Genomic DNA, 19162 nt, shown 5'->3' on the forward strand with positions numbered 1-19162 from the left:
ATTTACAAAGGGCATGATCGTGTTGCTTTCAATTTGGTTTCTGAACAAAATAATCCACAAATTGATGAAATCCAACAATTCCAATCGGCTCGATGGATTGCTCCGCCTGAAGCTATGTGGAGAATATATGGCTTCATTGTTAATGAAATGTATCCAGCAGTGTATAGCTTACATTTACATCTTGAGGATCAACACCAAGTAACTTTTCGAGCAAATGAAGACTTAGTCAATGTTCTCAACTCTGATCGGTCTGCAAAATCGATGTTAACAGAATTCTTTGCATTAAACCGAGTGGACGAGTATGCCAGGACGTTGTTGTATAAAGAATTTCCAGAATTCTATGTTTGGAACCAACAATACAAAGAGTGGACTTGTCGAAAAAATAAAACTGTTATAGGTCGAATTATTACAGCAAATCCATTTGAAGGTGAGAGGTATTATCTACGGATATTACTAAATCATGTAAGAGGGCCTTTGTCATTTGAAAATCTTAGGACAGTTGATGGTGTTGTGGCTCCAACATTTCGTGAAGCAGCGACTATGCGTGGTTTGCTACAGAGAGACAGTGGCTTAGAAGATTGTTTACATGAAGCAGCTCTATATCAAATACCATCCAGTTTGAGGCGACTTTTCGCAACTATATTGGTTTATTGCAATCCAACCAATCCGAGAGAGCTTTGGGAACGTTTTGAGCAAGATATGTCGGTTGATTTTAGGTCAACTGAAGATTCTATGTTCAATATAAGAATGCAAGTTTTGCGCTCAATCTCTTTTACACTTGAATCAATGGGAAAAGACATTAATTCATTTCATCTTCTTGATGACAATATTTGTTTCGATGAAGACCAATTCGAATCTAGAGAAATTGATGATGAATTGGCTGTTGAAATTCCAGAAGAAGATATTGCTGCATTAGAATCCCTTAATAGTGAACAACGACATGTTTATAATGAAGTTTTGGGAAAGGTTTTTTCAAATAGAGCTGCAACATTCTTCGTTGATGGCCCTGGTGGGACAGGAAAGACATTCTTGTACAAGGCACTTCTCGCAGCAGTGAGATCAAGAAAATTAGTGGCTCTTGCAACTGCTTCATCTGGTGTTGCTGCATCTATCCTTCCTGGAGGTCGAACAGCACACTCACGCTTTAAGATTCCATTGGATACTGATGAACATAGCATGTGTTGTGTCAGTAAACAAAGTGCCATTGCAAAGCTATTGCGTGTAACAAAGTTAATTATATGGGATGAGGCCCCTATGTCAAGAAAACAACACATCGAAGCATTAGATAAAATGCTACGAGACATTAATGATTCAGAGTTAACATTCGGTGGAAAAGTTATCGTTTTTGGTGGAGATTTTCGTCAGGTTTTACCTGTGGTTCGTAAAGGAACAAGACAAGAACAAATCGACGCCAGTTTGGTTTCTTCCTATTTGTGGCCTACATTCATCAAGTTTCATTTAACTCAAAATATGCGAGCAAGATTGGATCCAATTTTTTCAGAATATATCTTAGAATTAGGCAACGGAATGCCACCAATCACAGTTGATGAAACTATAAAGATTCCTGATGGTATGCTTGTTTCGTATGAAGATGACTGCACTTCTTTGGATCATTTAATAGATGCCGTTTTTCATGATATTCATGAATATTCAATAAATATTTCAGCTATGATGAATCGGGCCATATTAACACCGAAAAACAGTTATGTTGATGAAATAAATGCATCGCTAATTCATAGATTTCCTGGTGAGCTTAGGCAATATTATAGCTTTGATGAAGCAATAGATGCATCTGAACAATCAATCATGGAGGATTTTTTGAATACTCTAACCCCAAATGGACTTCCTCCTCATGAATTGTTACTGAAGATAAATTGTCCCATCATGCTGCTTAGAAACATCAATCCTTCAGAAGGACTATGCAACGGAACACGCCTAATTTGTCGAGCTTTTGATCGAAATGTCATTGATGCAGAAATCGCAGTTGGACACCATTGCGGAAAAAGAGTCTTTATTCCAAGGATCCCATTCTTACCAACTGTTGATGAAAATAGTGGTTTCCCATTCAAACGAACCCAGTTCCCTATCAGATTAAGCTTTGCAATGACTATAAATAAGTCACAAGGGCAAACGTTGGATTTTGTTGGGATATATTTACCTCAGCCTGTTTTCTCACATGGTCAATTATATGTGGCTTTATCAAGGGCTAAGACTGCATCTACAGTAAAGGTTTTAATACGGCCAGTGTCGACTGAACGATCAGAAAAGAACTGCACAAAAAATATTGTGTATACAGAATTATTAAGATTGGGATGTTCAGATTAATATTATATGGGTAATGATTCAATTGCATAATTTGAGTTTTATATTATATTCTTGAAATATTTATTGTATTCTTTAATTTTCTTTGCAATTTCCTTTCTAAATTTAGTATTGGGTTTATCATACTTATACGTTTAATATATTTGTATGTGAACAGCTTTAAAGATGAGGACGGTTTATACATCGATAAAAGATATCACTCCAAATATAAGAAATTGGAAAATAAAAATGATCGTGGCAGACAAGTCACCCAAACGAACAGGGCAACGCTCGCCAGTAAAGTACCAAAACCTAACGTTGATTGATCCAGAGGTATAATATTTATTTCTATCTATCATCTTTTATTTTTTTCCATATACTAAAAACTTGTAAATGATTTTCTTATTCTTGCATCCTATTTATTAAATTTGTTTATTTGTTTTTTTACTACTGATTTGTTGGGTTTTTTTTTTGTTTCATTTTTTAAATCGTTTCATATTATATAAATGTAGATGATGTTCCGTTTATTTAGTTCTCTTCCTATAACACATTTAAAAGAAATTATTTTTTTAAAACCCAAAAACAATTTAAAATTAAACAAAATTATTATGCTCAATTATTCACAATAATTTTTTGTTCGTTTCAATTTCTTATACTGTACAGGGAAATCGAGTCCAAGCCACAATGTTTGATAAAGATATTGACTCACGAGATAATACTTTACATCTTTTCCAGTCATATTACATCAGTAATGCATATGTGAAGCCGCTTGATCCAAAGTATAGAATTGAAAAATATGAATATCAATGGATCCTAAATTCTAGAACGATAATTGAGGAAGTTCCGAAAGATGAAGAACAATTGGAGCCACCGAAGTACCAACTCGTTCCATTCAATGAACTAGATGCTTACAAAAATTCAATTGCAGAAATAGGTAATTGACTCTTTATTTTAGAATATTTGATTATGAATATATTAAAAATTTAAATCTTATTTCTCAGATATTTTGGCTGTTGCAATCCACATCAAGCCATGTAGAGAGATAACTTCAGCGCATGGACCTACAACTATTCAGGAAATTTACGTCATTGATCAAAGGTAAAAATATTTTTTTGGGTAGGTTACTCTTTTAGAATTATGTTTCATTCTTTATTTCTTACATATTTTGTTAATTCTTTTTTTTATTCCAATTTTGTAGCTTAAACCCCATATGTTTAACTATGTGGGGTCAATTTGTTCAAGATGAATGCAAAACAATCTCAGAAATAATAAAGACAAAGCCAGTTATACTTGGAACAGGAATAAGAGTTGGTTCTTACAATGGTATTTTTAATAATTAACAATATTATATTTTTTTTATATTGTATATGCTTGCATTAACTATGATCTCTATTTCCAATGAAGGATTGTCTCTTTCATCGCGTCCGAAAAGTAAATTTGTGATCAATCCTGTTCTTCCTGAAGCAACTTCATTGCAGGAGTGGTAATTATTACAAATATAAGTCATTATTTGTTTCATGCCACTTGAATATTGAAATCTCCATATTTTTATTTTTTATGTTGCATTTGTTTTTATGAATTTTAAGGGCGGTGATTAATGACTTATTACTTGAGAGTATTATTGCAAAATGGTTGACATACCCGTCAACATCTCTATCTTCTGTTGGTATTCGAGAAATTATCAAGAATTGTGATGTTGCTGAGTTTATTAAAAGTTTACAACCCATGCAGGTAAAATCCTATTCTTTGTAGCAAATTGAAATATTTATGCAATCAATTCACCTAAAAAATTGTTTCTAATGTAATGTAGAAAGCAAGATTTTGGATAAAGGCGAAGATAATTGTGGTTGACTTGCGCCAGATATTTTTTTACATGTCATGTATTGGCTGCAATAAAGGAACTGGGTATGATTACAATGATACATTCCTTTGTTACCATTGTAAACATCAAAGCATTTCTCAACCACGGTATGTATCTTTCAAATTTTTTGTTTTATTTGATGATTTACGTAATAGATTTAATGTGTAGCTTTTATTGATTCTAACTTAAAATGATATTTCCATCAAATTTATAGTTCTCGAGCATATGTTGAACTCGACGATGGTACAGGAAAATTATCTGCTGTTATGTTTGGTGAAGTTGTAGAACAAGCATTCGGTTGTTCGGCAGTTGAACTCATGAATCACACTGGTGATGTATGTTTTCTTATTTTTCATTAAATTTATTGTTGTTAGTAAAAAAGTTCATCTTAGAATTTTTGACATGTTTACTACATTATCTATGAGCACATTGAGTTTTATATTAATTTCCCATATTTCTGTTCTTTAAATTTTTATTAATCATGGAAGCTTATTAAAAATTTTCTTTACAGGAGCATCTACCATATATTGAAAATCTTGTAGCAGAAGTTTCGCAAAAAGAATGGATGATCCAACTTTTAGCAGATCCCAATCGAATCAACCAGCAGCAATACAAGAATTTCAATGTCGTCTCTATTGATGCAGTAGAAAATGACACAAAATGATGCATCATAGTAAAAATATCAAATGACTCATATTATGAACTGATATTTTAGTTAGTTTTGTAAATATGTGTTTGATTATGTTATATTATAAACTAATGTTTTATAAATATTAATGTTTTACTGAACTAGGCAAACGTGCTTTGCACGTTGTTCCGACCTAGTATATATATATGTTGTAGTACTAGTATCGATCATAACTTGCACTTTTGATGGAAGAAATTTATAAGTTCTGCCAAGCAAAAACTAAAAAAAAAAAAAAAAAAAAGGAAGAAAGCTCTTGTTGGATACTGGTCCAATGAGTTTCGGCCAACCATCTCTCTCTCTCTCTCTCTCTCTCTGTCTCTTTACAGGAACAGTACCCTCTTTCCCCCGCAATGCAGTTTTTCTACTTAAAAGGACCGTATGTGAGAGCAACTAAGTGCAACTGATTGAGTATTAGCGGCAGTGAAACACTTTTCTCCCTTTCTCTGATCCTTTAAACCCTTCGAGCCACCAATCGAGAACGAGAACTGTGACAAAACTAAGCATTTATATTATGCACAGAATCAGAAAGCCTGATCTTTTTCTTTCATCGAGGCTTTCAATGATATCAGCCGTACGGCCACGCACACAGGTCCCTGCTGCAGCAGCAGTAGCCCCAAAACGCGTTCCAGTACGCTTCTGCTGCAGTACCGTCAATAGTACTACACAATCAGAGAGGCACGACAGCAAGAAGTTGGCCGAGAATGTTCAAACAGTGAAGCACCTGGAGAGCTTACTCTACCCCATTCACGACACCAGTGCCTCATCCTTCCCGTACCGGTTCATGCCGGCCACACCGGCAAAGCTTGGGAAGAAATGGATGGAGTACCAAGGTGTTAGAAACTGGGACGGCTTGCTCGACCCTCTGGACGATAATTTGCGCCGAGAGATTCTCCGGTACGGCCAGTTCGTGGAAGCTACGTATAAATCCTTCGACTTCGACCCTTCCTCGCCTTCATACGGCACCTGCTTGTTCCCCAGAAGATCACTGTTAGAACGAGCGGGCTTACCCGAGACCGGTTATCGTTTGACCAGAAATCTACGTGTGACCTCTGGTATTCAGCTACCATGTTGGATGGAAAGGGCACCCAACTGGGTTGCGACCCAGTCCAGTTGGATTGGCTACGTGGCAGTCTGTCAAGACAAAGGTGAAATCTCCAGGCTAGGACGTCGAGACGTGGTGATTGCTTACAGAGGCACTGCCACGTGCTTGGAGTGGCTCGAGAATCTCCGCGCCACCCTAACCCACCTTCCTGGTGCTGGTTCAGACGACGTCGGGTCATGCGGACCAATGGTGGAGAGCGGTTTCCTAAGCCTCTACACTTCCGGAACCGCCGGCTCACCCAGCCTCCAACACATGGTGCGACAAGAAATCTCCCGGCTCATGCAAGCGTACGGCGACGAGCCCCTGAGCTTGACCATCACCGGGCACAGCCTTGGTGCTGCCCTAGCGACTCTCACCGCGTACGACATCAAGACCACCATGGAACGGGCACCGGAGCTCGTCACGGTCATCTCCTTCGGAGGGCCACGCGTCGGGAACTTGAGATTCAGGCAACTCCTAGAAAAACAAGGCACCAAAGTTCTACGTATCGTGAACTCGGAAGACGTAATAACCAAACTACCGGGCTTCGTTATCAATGATAGCAATGACGAGGTGCCGTACAATCATAGCATCCACGTGGCAGCTGGCCTGCCTAGCTGGATCCAAAAGCGTGTGGAGGAGACGCAGTTGATGTACGCGGAGGTTGGGCGGGAGCTACGGCTGAGCAGTAGAGACTCCCCTTACCTCAGCAGCTTCAACGTCGCCACCTGTCACGAGCTCAAGACATACCTCCACCTGGTCGACAGCTTCGTGAGCTCCGCCTGTCCTTTCAAGGCAAATCTTTAATAAAAAAATAGTAACGAGACTACGAGAGTACATAAAAATGTTTTGCTCTCCATGAGATGATATGGGCCTACATATATCATTAATTTTGTATATAAATATTGTAGTAACGTATGCATTTTTATTCGTTCTCCTTAAATAATAATAAAAAGAAAACTAAAATAACTAGTAATCGAATCTAAACTTATAATAGTAGTTTAGATTAGAAAGGTGTTCGGCCGACATGTTATGCAAGTAGTCTTGATGATTCAAAAGCTTTTGAAATATTTGTCCACGAGAGTAATAATACATATAGCTAAATGATAGTATACCTCTTCATTTTAATCACTCATATATATATTTATTTATCATCTTAGTAGTTAAGAAAGTGACTATTAATATAATGATAATTTTTTTAAAAAAAATATTTAAAAAATAAAAAAAAATAAAAAAGTGTGATTTAGCTTAAGAGGCACGCCCAGCCGTCACTGCTAGGCGACACCTTAATTAGCAGTACCCATACATATATATACAAAGTACTCTTATACATTTTATTTATAGCAATATTTTGAATAGAGAGAAAAGCCATTGTCACTTATATATATAATCAAAAAATTATAATATTCCATGATCTCTTATATATGGATAAGTGTATGATCAATGCTTGTCGTTTTATAGACTGATCACGTGTTGCATGCTGCATGCATGGATGATCTCTGAGTGGATAATCGCATATATAGTTCTTGGCATTAATAGCAACTTATAAATTCTCTAGCTAGAATCTCACAAAAAAAAATAGATGCGCACTTTCACGACACCACCAATAAATTAGTATTGTAAATGAATTAAAAAAAAAAAACATTACTTTTATAAAACTGAAGTGTTGCAATTCTAAATTTTTTTGTATAAAATTAAATCTGTAAATTGACATGATTTTATATGATTTGTTAGATGTACTTTATAAAAAAAGAACCTTAATTATAATGTAACATATTATTTACATCAATTTATGAATTTATTTTATACAATAGACAAAGATCAAATTTAGAAATTGTGAGAGTTGTGATATTGTTTTTGAGAAGCGAATAATTAATTGACGACTATGAGAAAATTAATTTTGATACGTACTCATGAAAAAGGCAAACGTTGCGGCTTGCCAGAGCTAGAGCATGCACTACACATGCGTCTCTTTTTCTTGCCGACCATATCTAGTGTTTACACCTGTCTGGCTGTTTGGGTGTGAAATATCCAGATCAGACACCGACCGGCCGATCATACACATGGTAATTTCGGGACTTCTTCACGCCGATATCTTTTCTGCTTCCAATGGACTGATCACAATGTTACATGATAAATGTTTTCTCCGACCACTTCGATAAAACAATAGGAAAGTTAGATATATATGCCGTTGAAGTTTTATTCATTTAGTCATCTAAATCTTTTATTTATTAATTATTTTTTTTTTTTAAATTTCGTAAAGTTTGAACTTGTAAATATCATTTTTAAACAAAAAAAAAAATAGTTATCACAAAACTTAGGTTACCTGTCCTCTAACTACTAAAGAAAGCAACTATTTTCACCTGTTTTGATCACAAAATTACCACTATTCCACGCGATAAGAGCCCAATTTTAACTGAAGGTCAAAGGTGTTATATATATACAAGAGTAGTACTATATGTACTTATAATTTTACTTACAACATTCATTTTGTTAGTTTTCTTTTAAAATTTAAAATTTAAAATTCATAATTTTCAGCATATTAATAGCTGACACGTAGAGAAGTAAGTTTTTTTGTAAATTTTTCTTAAGTATATTTAGCATTTAGTGTTACAAATGCTTACATTTTTACTTACAATTTTACTTATAACACTCATTTTTTAGTTTTCTTTTGTAATTCAAATTTTAAATTTTAAATTTCATAATTTTTAATATAAAAATAACTGATATGTGGAAATGTAATTTTTTTGTAAATTTTTCCTAAGTACATTAAGCATTTTCCTATATACAAACGTTAGTGAGCACTAGGGGCTGGACAATGGAGAGAAGAAAAATTAAAATAGAAAGTAAACATGACGACACTCAAGTTATCTATTCCGAAAATGTAAAGTCGGGAAAATTAATTGAGATTTACTACTTATCATCTCCACACACTACACTTATTATCTGTACACCACACATTTAGTAAGAGAAAAAAACTAAATATAAAAGTAAGTGTAGTATGTGATGTGTGGAAATGATGAGTATAATTTTTTAAATTAGAAGTGCTCCACCATCAACTTTGATACCATTATTTAAATCTTTAATTATTTTTAAAATTTTAAATCCTAAGAAAATACAAATTTTATCATTTAATTTATATTCCAACAAAACTTGAAAGCTAACCTCTAGTATTTCGAATGACATGCCTCGTTTACATATTGTGTCATTGCAATTCATCTGTGAGAAAATTCTTCTTGGCGCTGGTATGGAGTGCGTGACCTTTAAACTATATACTAATAGAAAAATATTTTGTATGAGGAGCTAAAATACAGTAATTTGTAAGAAATTTAATTTAATTTTTTTATAAATCTAAGTATTATTATATGGACGGTGTTACGTCCACCGCTCCCAGCTCGCGCTGGGAGCTACTGTTAGGCATAATTATTTTTTTTTACATGTATTTTTTAATACTTTTAAACATTTTCTAAAAAAGTAAAAAAATCATAATATTAACAAAAAATATTTTCTTAATCATTAAGTAAAAAAAAAATAAAAATTTCAGTAATAATATCGAGCTGTAAGAATCAATGGTGAGAATATCACTTTAAAAAAAGCCTTATAGCAAGTGAGGTCGCGCATCAAGCTGCACACCAATAATAATGTTTAATATATCCGTTTAATGAAACCGTATAGATTGAAACGAAAATAATTTTTATGAGATGAATAATTATTTTTTTCTCTCACAATTTTTATTTTTTTATTTTTTTAATAAATAAAACATTTCATGTTAATATCAATACACGATTTGATAGGCAAACTGTATATAACTAACAAAACTCTTTCACTAATCACATTTACTTAACTATTAAATTAAAAAATTAAAATAATTAAGCGGCTCCACCAAAATTTTCTCCCGACAAGTTTCGCGAAAAGACGACCACATACATCATTTTCAAAAAAAGATGTAGTACTACCAGGCTACCAGCATCAACGCGATTCTCGATGATGTCTGTGACGTTGGGTAGGCATAATACTCCGACCTCGTGAATAGAAATCCACCAATCAGTGGATTAGAGGCTATGTACGTACTGTAATGATTTAACGGTACATCACGAAAAGATCGGAAATTATTGAGGATCAAGGACGATAATAGGTTTTTTTTTTTCCTCATTATTTCCAGAAAGTCTGGTATGGTTTGCCATGGCCTTGATCGCATGCCTCTATTTTTTATTTAAAAAATATAGGTTCGAAACTTCTCACTCTCTCATATTTAAAAAATATATATATATTTTTATCTCATCTCATTTTTATATTTAACTATTATAAATATTAATATTTTTTAATTTTAAAATCTTATTTAATTATACAGATGAGATAGAATGAGATTATATAAAAGTTGAATAAAATTTTATTAAAATAAAATTTTTTTAATATTATTTTAGTTTAAAATTTAAAAAAGTCAAATTATTTATTATATTTTATTTAAAATTTTAAAAAAATTGTAATGATTATATGAGCTCACTTTGGTAACCAAACCTAAATCTTTAATTTTTTCATTTAATCATTATCTAATTATTACAATTTTTCAAACTTACAAAAATAAAACATAAAAAAATAATTCAATTTTTTCAAATACACAAATAAAAATTATATTAAAAAATTATATTCTAACATTATTTTAACTCTATAATATTTTATTGAAATTTTTTTCCCTCATTTTCTAAAACTCTATAAACATCTTAACTCTATAAACATTTTTTGACCAGCTTCCGTATTCCAAAAGATATCTATTCGATCTTGAGAAATATTAGATTCATGAAATAAAATCAAAAATTGATGTGACTCGTTGTGATGTATACGATTGTAAAATTATTTTTATTATAAAATAATTTTAATGTATTACATATGACAACATTATTTTGTGAATCAAGTAAGGCTTGGACAATACGTAGTACTACCTTGTGCGTGTTGGTAAAATAATATTTAGAGTGATACTAGATATAGTCTTAAGGTGTACAAATCTCGTACACTCTCACTGAACAAAAAATAAGGTTTACTATTAAAAAATTATTTTTTATAAGTCTTATATTTATCTATTTTTTTCAAATAAATTCCTAAAACTTACACATTGATCTAGAACTAAAAATATCATTTCTATAATAAATAACCCAAAACCGACAAAGCAGAAGCGCCTAACTCAATGCCGATCCCCTCCCATTTGATCATAAAATCGTAGAAAATTTATAATTCATTGGAACTTATAGTATATCATTTATTGTTTTGTAAATATATTTTTAAAATTATAGAGAACTTATAGTTTCTTATTTTTTTTTAAAGAAAATTGAATATTTTTTAAAAAAAATAATTGAATATTAAATGAGGGGTCCATCTATATATAAAAACTAGTAGCATAGGGAGGCGAAGCATCAAATGGGCCAAAAATCCCTATTTCTTTCCGGGCCATGAAAAATTAAGGGCTGTCCTTCGTGCGTGCAAGAATTATTCGTGATAGCAGAATTATTATTAGTGATAGAAGAAATTTGAATTACTTTGATGTGCTATTTTTTAAAAATAATGATATTAATATTTTAACAGTAGTATTTCTAATATATACGGCATATATATATATAATATATTTCTTGCATATTAAAAAATTACCGAAGAACATCCCCACCCTCATATGCATTATGATCATGATAATGCTGCATGCAGATCGAGAAAATATTATTGAAAGGGAAAAAGTCTTTCTCTCTCTCTCTTCTTCTGCTATTTTCTCTCCCATGTGAGCAAGTTTAGGATCCGCATAAAAACTTTTTTTTTTTTTTTTATAATAAACCTCATATTTTTTTTAAATAAAATATGCGAGACTTACACATCTTAAAACTATATCTAACATTATTCTTTTGTATAAATGAGAAGAGTTAGATTTAATTAGATTGCAATATTTAATTAAATCATGTGTAGAGTCGGACCGATTCAAATTTAAGACGTATATTATGATATTATGTAAAATAAACTATTTATCTTAAAATTTTAAAACTAATAAAATATATAAATTTTAATTATTTATATCATATTGTTAACTACGAGAAAGATGTAACTCGAATGTGAAAGGAACATAACTGCCTCTCTCCCTCTCTCTCTCTCTCTCTCTCGAGCATCGATACGTGGTCGCTGATGTTTAATAGCGAAGAAGAGGCCTAATCGAACGTCGAATTATGACAATTGACAAGACAGCGCCCGCCCGACGCATGCAATGCATGATATCTTTGAGGCTTTGCTGCTGATCTGATTATGTTTATTTGTTCTTAATTAGAGCAATGAGAATGCTACACAGCATGATCATTACATCACAGCAGATCGAGCAGAGATCGATATTCATACAATGTACAAGATCAGTGGCTCCTTCGATCCCACCCCCATCGAATTCGTGGAAAAAACGAGAAGATCGTGATTCGTGCATATAATATGCCTGAATGATCTCCAACGTGACAGTGATTTGTGAAACGATGATTAATTAAAAACAAAAAAAAAAAATCTTGAGGAATCTTATCTAGCGCCGCATTTTACTTCAATCTTATTTCATAGCCAGCCATTGATGAGAATTGTATGGTTCCAACAATCCCAGCAGCTTCTTGGTTCAAACATACGATCGAGCTGCTAGCTAGCTAGCTATAATAAACAATGTGGAACATGCCATACGAAGGTGACATGCATGAGCTTCTACAAGTCAAATCAAATCATGCACGCAAATACATTAATATTATTGTTATTTTCGCTCGACCCATGCATATATAGAGACAGATGATCACTGCAGAGCCTTTGTTGTCCCAAGCCATCCAGCTCCCATCGTTATCAGTATTTTGAAGTTTCCCCGCGTGCGAGCCAATACTTGATATTTCAATGCAAAATTAAGGACTCTCTCAGAATACGTTGATTAGGTCATCTAGATGAAAGGTACGTACGTAGCTGGCATGGGCTAGATCTGTTTGATATTAATGCATGTACTACGTACGTGTTCCCAGAAACGTTTTATATGCCTGATCGAAGTTATTTTTAGTTACAAGGGGATAAGATCGATCATGATCAATATCACACATATTATTGCAGCTTGTTATTTGATCTTACCAAACTCAGGTTTATGCATGACAATTAAAACAATGATCTTATATTATGCATTGCAAATTGATATATAGATATGATCGCATTTGGCTTACATCCTGTTAAAATTTTATTGGATCATACGTTATGTTTGAAAAATGAATCGATTAAATTGCTTTAAGTGAAAAAATAATTGATTTTTTCATCAATCTTCCAATATTATATATCCATCCACTTTTCAAATAAGATGCATGTATCTAGCGAATTTTTAACAGAATGTAATCCAAACTCGAGATCATGATGATTGATCATCTCTCTTTTAGATCTCTACCCATTTTTGCTCAAAAACAACCCCCACCCCCCCCCCCCCCAAAAAAAAAAAAAAAAAAAGGTTTTGGTTTTAAATGATCTTGCCCATAATCAAGACAAGGTCTTCAAGATTCAAATGACAAGAACTCCCTATTCATTAAGTAATGATAGATATAGTTCTAGGATGCACAAGCTCCGCATACTACTTTTAAAAAAAAGTAAAATCTACCTTTAAAAAAATAATTTTTTTATGTCCTATATTTACCTATTTTTTTCAAAAGATGTGCGTGGAGCTTGCATATTCTAGGATTACATATATCATTTCTCATATACACACAGAGATATGGATAAAAACTTCAAAGTGCTGGCTAATTATTCATGAACAATGGGAGAGTACTGGTGCTGCATATATGCTGCATTGCTTCTGGAGCATATAGTCGGGTTGAGGGTGCACAAGGAAGTGCATGAATATATAAGCCCAATCCTGACATTTTCAAGTTCTAATTGCAACTTGATTCACTTGTCATGCATGTGCCTGCATTAGTACTGTATGTGTTGCCGAAAAATCATTTCCACGGCAAAGTTTGGGCTTGTCTTTGCGTTCAGTGTTGGGCCACTGAGACCTTGTCTGGGGACTAATAAATCTTTAAAAAAAAAAAAAAAACTTTATTGTAGCATCTGATATAATATATAAATTTTAATTTTATAACATAAAATCTTATAAATAATATAAGATTAATATAACATAAATTTTTTTAATTTTATATAACCATCGTATTATCACTAACATCTATGATTATATGATTCATATAAATAATGCGCGTATACTATAATAGTTTTACTATAATACTTATTTTTGTTGCATATTATTTTTATATTTAGGCATCTTTTTTTTTCCTAATTTATTGGCTTGTTGTTCCAAGCTCGACTTCCTAAGCGTCCGACCTTGCTAGTTTACTTGAAAAATCAGTAAAAATTAGATCGAACTGAACTAGAACAGATAAAATCAAAAGTATCGATTTTGGGAGTGAATTAATCTCGTATTGATTATGCAATTTTTAAAACTAATATATACCGATTTGATTATGAAATATGTTTAAAATCGAATCGAATTGAACCGGTTACACTCTATTACTATGCTCTTGCAGATTCACAGCTAATAGCTGAGAAACTTGCTGAAAAAGCCTTTTTGTGGACCTAATTCGAGGGATAAAGGAATCGTGAAAGAACCACCCACCCACCTTTGAATGCCTTGCACCTTTTCCTAATTCCAATACCAAAACCATCTCTTAATTTGCCAACTTTTCAAAAAGCAAGGACCAAGTGCAAGTGCTAGGCCCCCACAAACACCAGCTTACAATCACACCATCAAAATAATTAAATAAATCTCTTTTCGGAAATGTGGGTGTGGGATTTTAGCACTTGAGTAGTGAGATTTTGAGGTAATCATTTTCATCACCACCTAAATGTGAACTTTCATGGGATTGGAGATATCTATCTCACCTGACAACTTCTGTCCAATTGATCTTGACCATCGACATCAAAAGATTAAACCAAAATATCATGACCCACATTCTTGCCACGTCATCTATTCCATTTTTTTTTTCTCTCTCTCAAAAAATAAGAATTTATTTTGACAGAAGGAATTTTTGATGGAATTTTTGTTATCTGCGTCATTGGATTCTGTCTTTTTACGCGTGGCATTATATGTTAAATTATATCTCCAAAATCACGACTTTAATGTGTTTGTCTATACGCATTAATAATGGGGAAATGACAGTGCATTTGGGAATTCAGTAAAGTGCGGATACGGGCAGGTTGGAGATATCCATGTTCACAGTGGGCTGAGTTTGATATCAATAAGAAACTTATGATATTTAAAAATAAAAATAAAAATAAAATCAGAAACTTATGATTTGACTAGTCTTGGTCAAATTTTGTTAGGTATTTTTTTAATTATTTATTATAGTAGTAGCAGTGTAGCACTTTCTTGATGTGACTTCTTGTTATTTCTTTATTTTTTTGAATATTTATAATTATAAAAGTTAAGAGTTTCTTAGAGCATTCTATTAACTAAAAACTAAATTTACTGAATATTTAGTTAGTAGAGAGTAAAATATATTCATAATAGATTAGATAATTTTTTAGATTTAACTACAGTAACTTTCAAAAAATTTTTCAAATTTGAAGATTACTATACATACATCAAATACATATTTTATCAATTATTTATCTCTCTATTTCTTTCTATCACATATTTTATCACAATTGATATATTAATTTGAGTTAGCGATATATTATTTTAATTAGAATATGATTATTAATTAATATATAATAGGTCGAATAGTAAGATATGATAAAATTAAATTAATTAATAATTAAAAAAATTAAATATTTTTGAAATTATTAGTTACTCATTACTATATAATGAATAAATAGATAATTCAATGTGGAGATTTGACCTGAATAACTAAAATTAAATTCATCTTACATTATTTTATTGTTATATAATGAAAAAATAACTATTTTAATGTAGAGATTTATGTAAATTAAATAGTTAAAAGTCAAATTTCTCTTATATTCTTAAAAAGAATATTTTTTAACTTTGGTTAATCCATTGAGGATGCTCTAAGCCTCTAAGGTGATAGTTATAAAGGTAGGTAAATTTTGCTTAATTATTTTTAAAAATATATATATCTTGAATTTATATTAAGAAATTATTTTTATAATGATCAATCTTATTTTTTTTTATCGGAAATATGCAGAATAATTTGCACACTCAGTAATTATATATAGTATTAATCATCAGATAAATTATGGCAACAATATATCTATAATTTCTTTACTACTCTTTTACCACCTATTTTATAATCAGTTAATATAAATATGTCTATATGAATATCAATTTTACAAATCTTAATAATATTATTTCACATGAATGATATTGATAACGGAGATAGGATATAAAATATTCTTTTAAATTTCAGTATTGAAAACTTTTTGAGGAAAATTTCTAATAGAGATTTTCATAAACACCATTCAACTGTGTAATTAGAATGAGTATTCTTTTACATACAAGCTGGTGTATTATGGGATGATTTTTCATCACTGCACGTGATAAAATTTGATTTGTAAGAGAAGTTTAAAAAATTAAATATTTATCTTAAAAGTTAGAGAGCGGCTATACATCAACCACACTCTCCGCACACATCACGTATGATTTTATTTATTTTTTTAATTTAACACATGGACGTGCTGCGGCTATAGGCTGATGTGAATAAATTTTGTAAAAGTTAAATCATATTGTATTAACAATGTAAATAATGTGTCTTTTATATCAATTTGCAAATACGATTTTTCTAAGAAGAATTGTCAACATGCATGTGTGATATATCAAGTTGCAAATATGATTTGATACTTGTGTAGCAAATAATGAGATGTTTTGTCTATATAGAATTGTTATAGAGGAATGTTATGCATCAGTTACTATTCACTCATACATCTCATATCTATAACTTTTCATAAGGTGTGTGGGTGTTTTTTTATAGGATGTGGGGTGTGTGATGGTAAATAGTAGCTGATGAAAAGAATTTTTCTTGTTATAGATAATAAGGTTTTTCATCTATAGTTTTTAATTATAGAATTTTGTTAAAAAGTTATTACTATTTACTATTCAGCATGAGTTTTTCAACAAAATCTTTAATTTTGTAATTTTTTTAAAAAAGTAGATTTTTGGTTCTTTTGAATACTTATGACACGAGTTCTTTTTTTTTTTTAAAAAAAAAAAAAAAGACTAGACATCTAAAAATACTTTTTTTAAACTTCTAGAGTACAAAAAGCAAACCAAGTGAAATGCTATTAGAGGGAGGCAGCAAAGATTGTCTTAAGCGGCTACAAAAGGGGCCAGCGGAACGCAGAGGAGGTTGAGGGCCTCGATGCACACACACAGACACTCTCTCTCGACTGACCAACGGCAGCAGACTGGTTCACCCTTGTTCTTTGTATTGTCCCATTTCTTGCTTCGTAGCCTACTGTGTGTGTGTGTGTGTGTGTGTGGGGGAATCATATTCTGTTTGCAATTCCTGTTCATGTTTGCTAACAACCACATTTTTAACCTAGTTATATATGTTCTTGTTTCATGGACTTCTAAGATTTGCAAGTTCGCAATAATTTTGAATAAAAAGCAAGGCGAATTATAAAAAAAGTAATCTTTTTTCATATAGGTATTAGGTGTGCTCCTTTTGTAAATTTGTTTTAAATTGACTACACATAATTTGCACATTTTAAAATTATACAAATCATTTAATGAAATACAAATTTTCTTGTGTTAGTCATATTATTTATGTTGTGTTTGTAAAATTTGATTTATTCTTGTGGCAGCCCGATTTGATAACCTGATCCGATAAAGATTCGTTACGTTTTTTCTTTTGTGAATTTTTAACAAGACTAAATTTTTTGACTCGGCTGTGACTCAAGAAACGCGAGATAGAAAGTTCGCCCAACGCTCACTTAAGTGAAATATCAAATAGAGAGTTTGCTTGAAACTCGTTTGAGTGATTAGTGCGATAATTGAAAAATTATAATTTTCGTTGTATAACCCTATGTATATTTTTTTATTATAAATGGCATGATCGTTCTGAGTATTATAATTTCACCTCAGAATATACTTTGACATTATTTAAAAGAATAAAATTAACTACAATTTTTTGGTTATAGTCACGTTGTCAAATCACATAAATTCTTGTGTCGTGTGCTTAATTTCTTGTTTTATTTTACTTTTCTGTCATCATTGTTGACAACAACTTATAGACTATGCTTCAAACTAAAATAAATAATATTCTAATAATATTTTATCATCTCAACTCAAATCAACTCAACTCAGTTCAACATCCAAACGCAGCCTAAATAAATAAAACTACACATCCGCACATAAAATACATTTTACGTTTTTGTAAACATCATTATTTTAAATGAGTTATGCTGGTTATAGTTATGGGCTGTATAAGTATCGCATATTTTTTTAAAAAGAAAATAGTCTACCACTAAAAAGTTAGTTTTCATATCTTATATTTATTTATTTTTAAAAAAATAAATGTGCGATACTTACACACTTTATGATTACAAATATCATTTCTCTTTACTAAGGCATTGTTTATTTTCATACATGAAATAAAATAAGATAAGTTGACATAAAAGTTGAATGTTGAATAAAATATTGTTAAAATATATTTTTTAATATTATTTTTGTTTTAAAATTTAAAAAAGTTGAATTATTTATTATATTTTATGTGAAAATTTAAAAAAATTGTAATGATTAAATAAGATAAAATGAGATAAGATGAAATTAAAATTTTTGTAAAAGTTAACGAGACATTAAGTATATTTTATAAAAGAGAAAAGCTTGTATGCCGTTCAAAATGTACCACTTTAGTGTACCGCTATAAATTTTTTTTTTATATTTTTTTACTTAGTGATTAAGAAAATAATTTTAAATATATTGATATATTTTTTTATTTTTTAAAAATATTTAAATATATTAAAAATAAATAAAAAATAACAAACGGTAGAAACAAACTGTGCTATTCAAGCGCTCTTTATAAAATAGTTATAAAGTAGCATTATTTTATAAAAGAAATTATTTATTTACTTTAAAAATAATCTCGATGCGGAGCCCACTCGTCCCCACCCTCTGGACCCATTATAATAATAAACAAATAAAAGATAAAGAGAAAACCCTCTCTCTCATTCTCAGAGACACTGTTACACGAGTCGCAGAAGTGGTACTGGTACTATAAAAAAAACAAAAAACAAAAAAAGCAAAAGCTGCAGATGAAATAGA

At 31.4% G+C, this 19162-nt stretch overlaps 1 protein-coding gene across 1 annotated transcript; it reads left to right on the forward strand.

The window, feature by feature from the left end:
* The first annotated feature begins 5168 nt into the window (after window positions 1-5168).
* LOC121241622 (phospholipase A(1) DAD1, chloroplastic-like) lies at window positions 5169-6764 on the forward strand. The gene has a single exon (XM_041139462.1). It carries the CDS (start codon window positions 5362-5364, stop codon window positions 6736-6738), a length of 1377 nt encoding a protein of 458 aa, XP_040995396.1. The 5' UTR covers window positions 5169-5361; the 3' UTR covers window positions 6739-6764.
* The last annotated feature ends 12398 nt before the right edge of the window (window positions 6765-19162 follow it).

The sequence above is a fragment of the Juglans microcarpa x Juglans regia genome, chromosome 7S (assembly GCF_004785595.1).
Source record: "Juglans microcarpa x Juglans regia isolate MS1-56 chromosome 7S, Jm3101_v1.0, whole genome shotgun sequence".
Classification (NCBI taxonomy): domain Eukaryota; kingdom Viridiplantae; phylum Streptophyta; class Magnoliopsida; order Fagales; family Juglandaceae; genus Juglans; species Juglans microcarpa x Juglans regia.